The following is a 9,600-nucleotide window of genomic DNA, read 5'->3' on the forward strand; positions in this document are numbered from 1 at the left end:
AAAAAGGCATCTTAGTGTAAAGGTGCACAATTTCCAGAAACTTTGAAGACAGAAAATAAATGTATTCTCTTTCAAAATTTCCTTTAGGAAGTGTTTTGGGGAAATGAAACATGCAGTTATGAAAACCAAAATTGCTTGCTCACTGAATGATGTACAAACATCAACAAAAATAACAGTGAGAAATGTATTATAGATGTAATATTAATGAATGATAGTTATGTAATTTATTTTTTTCAGGAAGTAGCCATTTAAAATACTTTTATACATATAATCACATTTTGCATATTGTGGTATTTTATCGGAGAGATTTCAAACATTCCACTAAAATATCCTATTGGTAATTCATGACAATTTTTTTTAAGTTTCCCACTATATTTCCCATTATTGTGTTTCAGTTATTGCAGAAAAAAAAAAAACAGTCCATTTTTTCATCTAAAGTACTGTTTTTCTAAGGAGTCTGAACATCTATCTGTTTTTTTCAGTCACAGAGAAAAAAAAAAAGCAAGTTTGTGTTCCTTGGTTCTTTCTGTTTCCTACTTGAAAACTTAGAAGGGAAACGCTCTATTCGCTTTCTGAAGCAAACACGATTGATGATCTAGCACAGGATATATGACACGACAGGAAGTCAACCTAACAGCAAAGAAGTCTCATGAATACATTTGTCCATTTTGGTAGATGAATTTGTGAAAGTTATGGTTGCAGATGTATAGCTGTCTCCCCACTGCAGTAAACGGCAAAACCCACTTCTCCTTAGAGGAAGAACTTCGGTTTGGCGCTTAAATTGGTATTCAAAGCTAACTGTTTAAATGTACTTTTTGCATGGGGCTGAACAAAGAGTGCTGATAATCATCGTGGTGCTGGTCAGTAGCTGCCACTCCTTGTTTTCAGAAACATCACAGAATCACAGAATGTTCAGGGTTGGAAGGGACCTCTGTGGGTCATCTAGTCCAACCCCCCTGTGAAGCAGGGTCACCTACAGCAGGCTGCACAGGACCATGTCCAGGCGTGTCTTGAATATCTCCAGAGAAGGAGACAACCTGGGCAACCTGTTCCAGTGCTCCGTCACCCTCAGAGGGAAGAAGTTCTTCCTCATGTTCAGATGGAACTTCCTATGCCTCAGTTTGTGCCCGTTGCCCCTTGTCCTGTCGCTGGGCACCACTGAAAAGAGTCTGGCCCCATCCTCCTGACACCCACCCTTCAGATATTTGTAAGTATATATTAGGTCCCCTCACAGCCTTCTCTTCTCCAGGCTAAACAAGCCCAGCTCCCTCAGCCTTTCCTCGTAGGAGAGCTGCTCCAGTCCCTTCATTGTCCTTGTAGCCCTCTGCTGGACACTCTCCAGTAGCTCCTCATCTTTCTTGAACTGGGGAGCCCAGAACTGGACACAGTGCTCCAGATGGGGCCTCACTAGGGCGGTGTAGAGCGGAAGGAGAACCTCCCTCGACCTGCTGGCTTCACTCTTCTTAATGCACCCCAGGAAACCCTTGGCCTTCTTGGCAGCCAGGGCACACTGCTGCCTCATGGTCAACCTGTCGTCCACAAGGACACCCAGGTCCCTCTCCACAGAGCTGCTCTCCAGCAGGTCCGCCCCAGCCTGTACTGGTGCATGGGGTTGTTCCTCCCCAGGTGCAGGACCCTGCACTTGCCCTTGTTGAACTTCATCAGGTTCCTCTGCACCCAACTCTCCAGCCTGTCCAGGTCTCACTGAATGGCAGCACAGCCTTCCGGTGTATCCACCACTCCTCCCAGTTTTGTGTCATCAGCAAACTTGCTGAGGGTACATTCTAACTCTTCATCCAGGTCACTGATGAAGAAGTTGAACAAGACTGAGCCAAGTACTGATCCCTGGGGACACCACTAGTTACCGGCCTCCAACTCGACTCAGTGCCGCTGATGACAACCCTCTGAGCTCTGCCATTCAGCCAGTTCTCAATCCACCTCAGTGGAAGTCTTTACTCAGGTTTTTTTAAAGTAAAATTCAAGTCACTGTGCATTTTCAGTAATTTAACCCACGTTAAATAGTAGCTACACCACCAATAATTTTGGTCACGAATAAAAGACCATATGTACTACACTGAATGAGTAAAATTATGCTTATGACCCAGAGGAGGGCAATTTAACCCTAAATAAAACCCCACCTTTAAAAAACCCTAACAAAACAAAACCAGAAGAGTGCACTGCTCTCATAAGGTTGGGTACCTTTGTCTGACACACCTGCACTGATTTATACAGCAAACTGTCTTTAGTCTTCCACAGTTCAGAGAAAGACAGGGTTGCTACAAGCCACCCTTTCTATAGGAGGGGAGATAAGGCAGTATCGGAATTGAGTTTGCCAAACTCTACCTCATACCCCAAAGAAACATCAGGGCTTATTCTGCACCACTGAGATGTAATGGATTTAACCAGTGCAAAAAAAGCACAACAGTGTTTTCTCAAGCGTTTTTCCCTTTCTGAGCAATAGTCCTGATCACTGCTTGTCACCAGATTAGATTGTGCTTCTCATTTAATTGGTATTTTCTGTCACATCTTTAATCTTAATAAAAATCTCAGTTATTTTAAGGTTAATGAAGTAAAAAAAGGAAATTTTAACTGAAGGAGATGAATGGTATGTGCATTAAAACATTACAAATTTGTTAATTCTCCATAGAATATTTTATTAGCTTGAAACATACCAAATATCTTGTTCCTAAAACTGAATTAGAATTCAAGTAACTTTTTTTTTTTTTACTGTTCAGCTCTTGAATACTCACCCTACTGAATGTATTGAGAAAAAAGATACTTTAATAAACATTTAAAAATTAGGATTCAGAGAAAAACTTACTTGTCTGAAAATGTAAAATGTGATGCTTGAACTAGTAAATCTATCCAAGTATTTGCAATTACTTGTTTGACATTTGCAAGTGCCGAAAATAAGAATGTCTTCATAATGCCTCAGGATCCAAGAATGATCCGTTCCTCACCATGTCTAGTCTTGTCCCAAGAGATGAGTCAGACAGGTTCTCAAACTTCAATTTTACAAGACAAAGACCATTATACTCCACCCATCAAGGAGAGAAAATTACTAGCTGCGGCTGTGGATCTCAGTGGCTAAGAGAAAGCCAGTAAGAACCAATCCAATTAATTCAAAAATTACTGTGGTAGGAATAGATGTGTTATTAAATATTTGTATTCCGTTCTGCCTGACATAACTGTATTGCCAGAAGCACAAAGAACACAGATTTGCCCTTATTGTGACTCAGTATTCACAAATATGTTTTAACAAATAAGAATTCCAGTACTTACAGGTATTACTTTTAAGTTACTGAGGGAAAATCCCTCAAATATCAGTTATGTATCACTGGACACCTTGAACTTTTGTTACTGCAAGAACAGAGGAAAAAAATGAAAGTGCCTTGTCATGTGCTTGCTTTTAAATGATCCTGCTGAAATGACGTGGGAAAGATAAACATTTATAAGACTTACTCACAATGTGCTATATGTTTTATTTTGTTTATATCCCAGATGAGCCTGCCATAATAGTTTACTAACTTCTGCTGTGATAACTTTTTCTTTTGTTTTCAGATACTGGATTTTGTGCGTCTTGGGTAGCTCACTGTTTTCAGTATGTTAAAACCACAGCGATCGATTCTCACTTTAGCATCTTTAGCTCTCCACAAGTTAATCATTGCATTGTTTAAAGAAAAATACTCAGTACCGAGGTTTACTTACAACTTCGTATATTTTATTAACCAAAATATCAAGTGAAGAGAAATAAATTACAAAAATTGAAATGAAATGGCTATGGTAATCTGTTTAATAAATGAACTAAGACAAATTATTAAACATTTGTAAGAAATCAGCCCCAAAATAGCAAAATATTTTACTTTAAATTGTAATGTAAAAAGATAAATCTGATTCCATTCTGTATTTATCCTTCTAAGAGAATCAGTATTTTGTATGTTACTAATGTGAACCATTAACTCAAGTCCCTGTTAAATTACAGTTCAATTAGAAAGTTCTGGAAGGTCAACTAACATTTCAACCAGAAGTAATTCTGTAACAAACAGAATTAAACAAATTTAAAAAAAACACATTTAAACAAATTTCATTATTTTGCTCAAATGAAAAAATCACAATACCACTATCACACAGTAAGTCAGGTGTCTGCCTTACTCAGATGTGGTGAACAAATCGCGGAAAGCAACAAAGACTTTTTTGTAACAGCAAATACACTGAACAAACCCAGTGATCACACACTCACTACTCTGTTTACAGGAAAACCTGCTATGCTGAACTTTGATTATGCTTAGTTAGTATACAGACTATGAAAAGCTGTATCAAGCAGTGACTTACTGTGAGGGTAACCTTAGTGTTTGAGTCTCCAAAAGGTATGAAGAATCACAACATAAAACAAAAAGAAAGGACTTGGTTCTGCAAAGTGAGTATTTTTGTATCATTGTGTTATCATGGACAAGAAGTGCTTAGAGATTTGCAGCATTGCACTGCAGTCAAGTAACAAAACTCCCATAAAATATTATTTTAATCCATTATATTATTTTAATGAGGCCTGAGCCTCAAAGTGCTCTAAGATAAATTAATTCCTGATTCCCAGTGCCATTGTAACCTCTGAAAAAATCCAACAGAACAGTCATCTAAAAAAATGTTTTGTTTCTGTCTGAAGATGTTTTATCTGGCAATATAAGTAACATGAATGTCATTAATATTTTCTTTTTTTCTCTGCTTGTTTGCCTGTGTGCGTGACAATGCTTCATGCAATGGTTTTTACGTGCATGCAGGCTTATGATCTCCCCATGTAGAAAGTACAACAGGAAACTATGCTAGTAAAACTGTGGTGTGGGAGGTGTGTGCTGGCATAACACTGAAAAATATTTTAAATACAAACCTCACCTACCTTAGAAAAGGTCATGAGAACTCTCTTTTTCAGTCAGTTATCTTAACATGAGTAAAAACTTCACTCACATAGACATTATTCAGCATCCTTCCAAAGATTTTAGTTACCTGCTCTATACAATAGATAAATGCTTAAAATTGACCTGAAGACAGCACTTTGTTCTCAGAAGCTGACCCTGGGTGAAGAGGAAACGGCAGACTCGAGCTGTGACCTTCCTACTTTCCCTTTCATAACCACCCTACAGGAGGCGGCTGCTGTTGGCTCTCTTCTGCTCCGTGTACAGGACCACACCACTCAGTGAAACAATCTCTGCAGAATTTTATTTTGGATGCTAAGGGAAGGAGAAATTAAAAGATTTCTTAATTAAGCCAGCTTCACTGCAAGTGAAGGAATACAGGGCAATTTTTCTTCCTGAGGAAGGCAAGACAGAAAAGACTGAACACTTACTCCCTAGGGGGAGTTATGACACAGGGTAGTAAAATGCTGGATACATCTAAAAAAGTATCTGCCCTGAGTTCAGACTAAAAAAAAAAAAGTTTCAGAGTACAATGACTGAAAATTAACTTTTTTTACTCTTGCATAGAATAAAACTAAAACATCTGGAAAGAAAATTTTTCAGAACAAAAATGACTTCTCTAATGAGCAGCACGGGGTTCCCAGTTGCCAGGGTGTCTGAACTTTCCCAAACCAAAGGCTAACTGGCTTCTTACCAGCCTCCCCAAAAGACACACCAAATCAGCAACAGCACAGAACCAACTGCTCCCACCTTCCTCCAGACCACAAGCGCAATGATGCCATGCTCCCTCTTACTCTGAGTAGCTGATGTCTGGGTTGAGACTCTGCACACACTGCTTGGATTTGCCATCTCTGTGTCAGCATCATGGAAAAGAAGGTGCTGATGAGTTACACTTTGCTTACCCTCTGCCCCTTCATGGAACCATGTTACTCAGTGAAATACGCTTCTCTGGGCTTCGTGTGTCAGCCCTAGCAGTTTGAATCTCTCCGCTGGAGGAGTGGCAAAGTAGGCTTTTTGCTCCTCCGAGTACCTTTCCTTGACTTCAATTATGTCCCTGTAGCGGCCGTCCCGCCAGTGGAAATTGAATTGCTCCAGCAACTCAATTCTTTTCTCCTCCGTGGTCACACAATCCACAGGGGCAGATTGTTCCAGGAACGGTACCTGAATATCTGGGAACAGGAGGAGACCCCGGATAGCAAACCAACCGCCATACTTGGGATGGACACATACACCATAGATCTTCTGGAAGGAAAAAAAGAAGGATCTAGGATGTCTCACTTTGTCTCGAGTATGCCAAGCATCGAGCTTCAGTGCAACTTCTCACACTTCTAGCCCTCTGTTGGAGTCCTATACAGAGAAGAAAGGAAAGCTCTTTCCTGAACAAGTGGCTCAAAGCATTGCATTTCATTCCCATTTTCCTGTGGCCACACACACCACCCTGTATGTGGGGAGAGGTCCGTTTTTGAAAATTTAGCACAGAAATTAACAACAGTGCAATTTTGCTTATTTATAATGCTCCAAGCAATGCTCATATCCAATGCTCTGCTCTTACACTGAGATTTACTCTCCTGGCTAAGTAGGTTTAATAGATCAAGATATTCTTCTCCATGTGCACATCTCACGACCACCCTGAAGAATCTTGGAAGCTTCTGATTCCTGTCTGAAACAGTTTATGCATCTATATGTGTTCTGGACTTTGTATTTTCTTGCAGGAAGAACTAGTGAGTAAACAACGGTTGTACGATTCAGTGATTGCAGTTTAGTGGTTCTTCCCAGACTGTGTTTTTGCCTCACCTTTTTCCCCCAAGGATCAAGCTTCACATCCTTCCTTTGGTAGTAATATGCGGCTCCAGCAACATGGGCAGCTGTCTGTGCCAAGAACTTGGGCTTTCGGCTTGGCAAAATCTCATAATCAAAGATGATGTCCACCTTCTGGTCAGGGAATTTCTGGAAAAATTAAAAAACATCAGCCCAGGTTCATGGAAAAAAATTTGCCATTACAGAAGTGCTGGATGCTAACAAATCAGGCTCATGTGGAGCCTGCAGATTCCCACACCCTGCTACTGAAATCTCTCAGCACGCTTGCGGCCTTGAGTTTTCACACTGTGACTGTAAAGCACTACACAGCTACAGGTTGTAATGGCAGAGACAGAATATGCAAGTAAAGCAAGTCAGCAGCCTGCTGATGCTCTTAGTAAGAATTGCCATCATGAATAATACTTTACTCTTGAAAAGAGTAAGGGCAGAAACCTGGAAGGCTTTGTCTGCTGCTCAGCCCACCTGGTTATATGCCACAATAGTAAAAGGAATCGGTATTTCAGGTTCTTACCTCCTTCACACGTGATAAATGATGAGAAACACACTGATCCACAGGATCCCTCATTATTTTTAACCGTTCTTTGTTCACAAAAGGTTTAAGGGCTTTGTCAAACATTGAAGGCGTGCTGAGGACCACAAAGGCCAGTGTGTCGTCGGAGTAGGTGAGATGAAAGGCTGGCTGCAGAAGAGCATTGTACCATCCAACCTTTGGCAAAGAAAAACAAATCTCCATTAAAACAGGGACACCACTCTCTTGCTAGCGGGCATGCAGGAATTTAAAAAAGTGGAAAGAGCTGTAGCCACCTTCATTTGCAACCCAGATATGCAGCCTGCCTAGCGCCTTCCATTCAAACCGAGTTGTTTTGCATACTGGGATTTACGGTTTCTGGAAGCTGTAGCGTGAGAGATAAGAATCACCTGCCGCATTCAGCTCGAGACTGCTCTTTATCCAGCTCTGCTCAGAAACCATAGAGGGAAGTATGAGCAACCAGTCTTGCCAATGCAAATCAGATGTTTTCATTTAGATAAAACTTTTACAGGTTTTTTTCCTCATCTTCAGCCAGAAAGAAACTGGTACTTCTATTTTGCTCCTGTGACAAGTAGCACGGTTTATTTCTTCAGCAGGAAACATTTATGTGTGGAAATGAAGGACGCGAAGGTCCTAGCAGCGCTAAAATCCCCCAGAACTGGCAGCTGTAGTGTGTGACACAGCCATGTTCTGGTCTTTGTTTCCAGTGCTGGATGTGCTACAGCACAGTCCAGAAATGAGGGATGGAGCCAGGGCAGCAGGAAGACCTGGCCGGGGGGACAGGGCGCGGACCAGCAGCTGCCAAGCAGGAGGAGGTAATGGCCGAGAGTGCCTGCACTCCACTACTAAGGTGTTGCACAGTAGCGTCAGTCTTTTTATGGGTTGTGACAACTCCCACTCTCCTGGGATGCCGTTAAGACCAGGTCTAACATGCAGAGAGAAGTCAAGTAACGTAACTCTTCATATTTAGTCTGAAACTGCAAAATACCCGTCACATCTAAGTATCAGTGACATGAGTCTGAAAGAGACTTTACAGGTGACAGTGGCAGCCAGACCTGCCCGTATGAAAACATACAAAGAAAACTAAATTTACATTCTTACATGGCAAGTAAGATGTAAAAGTTTAATCAGTCCTGTGGCTCTTGTTTCAGATGCCGAATCGAGATGTTACAAGAAGTTGCAGAGGTGTGAATCTCAGGTTTGCTGATTTCCCAGCACACATCAGTCAGCATGCCAGGGGTAGCTGTGTGAGCACTAAATACAGGGAGAGACGGCGCTGTCAGGCTTCCCTCTGCTAGCTGTAGCCTTTTTGATCTGGGTTCTCCCCTAATCCTGCTGCTGTGTTTTGGGAAAGCAGTGCTAAGTTCTTCTCCAAATTCTTGAGATTTCACTTTCTCAGCACCTCGTTCCCTTTCACTTCCCGTGAAAATAACAGGAAACAGAAATATTCCAGGTAACAAATACAACATTCGCTGAAGAGGGGAAGGTCAGGTTTATCGTAGATCGATTTGTATTTGATATTGCAGATTGATTTATTGCAGATTGATTTATTGCAGATTGCCCCCAGGGCGGGCAAAAAAGGAACCCCTAAGTTTTGGTGGGCACCGAGCGGATGCAGCCGAGTGCAGGGGGCAGCGGCTGCCTCAGCTGCAAGGGAGAGCCCCCGTCCCTGGGCAGAACGGGCCGCTCGCCAGCGGCCGAGGGTCCGGGACCAACACGCAGGTGGCTCTGCGTTCAGATTACGTTTTAAGCTTGCGCGGGGGACTTTACTCTCCGCTGGCCCGGAGGTACCTTTGTTTAACTGTGCTGACCTTCACCGCCGCGGACGGGCGCGCAGGGCCCGAGCAAAGCCCCGCTTCCAGTGGTTCCCGCGCGCCCGCCTCCTCAGCGGCACCTCCAGACCCGGCCCCGCTCCGCGGAGGGGAGCTCGCACCCCCCCCCGCCCCCCGCGGGTGGGGCTCTAGCCCGCAGCCGCTCGCAGGCGGACCGCGTCTCCCCGCGCTGGGCCCCAGGCGGCGGCCGAGGCTCGGGGAAGCAGTGCCGCCTGCCGTCGGCCGCCGCTAGCCCGGGGGCTCCTCCCGCCTGCGCGGGGGGCGGAGGGTCGGCCCTCCCCGGGAGCACTCCCCGCCGCACGGGCGCCTCGACGCAGCCCCGCTCCCCTCAGCGGCGGGCTCCGGGAACCGCCACCATCCCGCCAGCCCCGCTGCTCTGATTGACGTCACCGCGAGCCCCCCGTGACGTCAGTACCTTGAAGGCGTACACCTCGAAGCCGAAGGGGCCCAGGGCGCCGCGCAGCCGCTCCGCCACGCGCCCCTCCATGCCGCGCGGGGCACCACGGGAAGGGCG

General features: G+C 43.9%; 1 protein-coding gene across 2 annotated transcripts; it reads right to left on the reverse strand.

The window, feature by feature from the left end:
- Positions 1-3,742: 3,742 nt before the first annotated feature.
- Positions 3,743-9,600, reverse strand: MMACHC (metabolism of cobalamin associated C). 2 transcript variants are annotated; one of them, XM_075424609.1, is made up of 4 exons: positions 9,502-9,600; positions 7,237-7,431; positions 6,702-6,854; positions 3,743-6,146 (listed from the first exon to the last, which is right to left on the reverse strand). In XM_075424609.1, exons 1-4 carry the CDS (start codon positions 9,571-9,573, stop codon positions 5,838-5,840), a joined length of 729 nt encoding a protein of 242 aa, XP_075280724.1. In that variant the 5' UTR covers positions 9,574-9,600; the 3' UTR covers positions 3,743-5,837. The 2 variants fall into 2 exon arrangements, with proteins under 2 accessions (XP_075280724.1, XP_075280723.1); XM_075424608.1 differs by having other exon boundaries at positions 3,744-6,149.

Source organism: Opisthocomus hoazin, chromosome 6 (assembly GCF_030867145.1).
Source record: "Opisthocomus hoazin isolate bOpiHoa1 chromosome 6, bOpiHoa1.hap1, whole genome shotgun sequence".
Classification (NCBI taxonomy): Eukaryota; Metazoa; Chordata; class Aves; order Opisthocomiformes; family Opisthocomidae; genus Opisthocomus; species Opisthocomus hoazin.

What these genes read in the sequence shown, in the direction of transcription:
- MMACHC (XM_075424608.1), bottom strand. Translation starts at nt 9,573, where the DNA reads ATGGAGGGGCGCGTGGCGGAGCGGCTGCGCGGCGCCCTGGGCCCCTTC. An exon ending in ATTTATCACGTGTGAAGGAG is followed by an intron (nt 6,855 to 7,236) that starts GTAAGAACCTGA and finishes TAATTTTTCCAG; the next exon opens with AAATTCCCTGACCAGAAGGT. An exon ending in TTGATCCTTGGGGGAAAAAG is followed by an intron (nt 6,150 to 6,701) that starts GTGAGGCAAAAA and finishes TTTTCCTTCCAG; the next exon opens with AAGATCTATGGTGTATGTGT.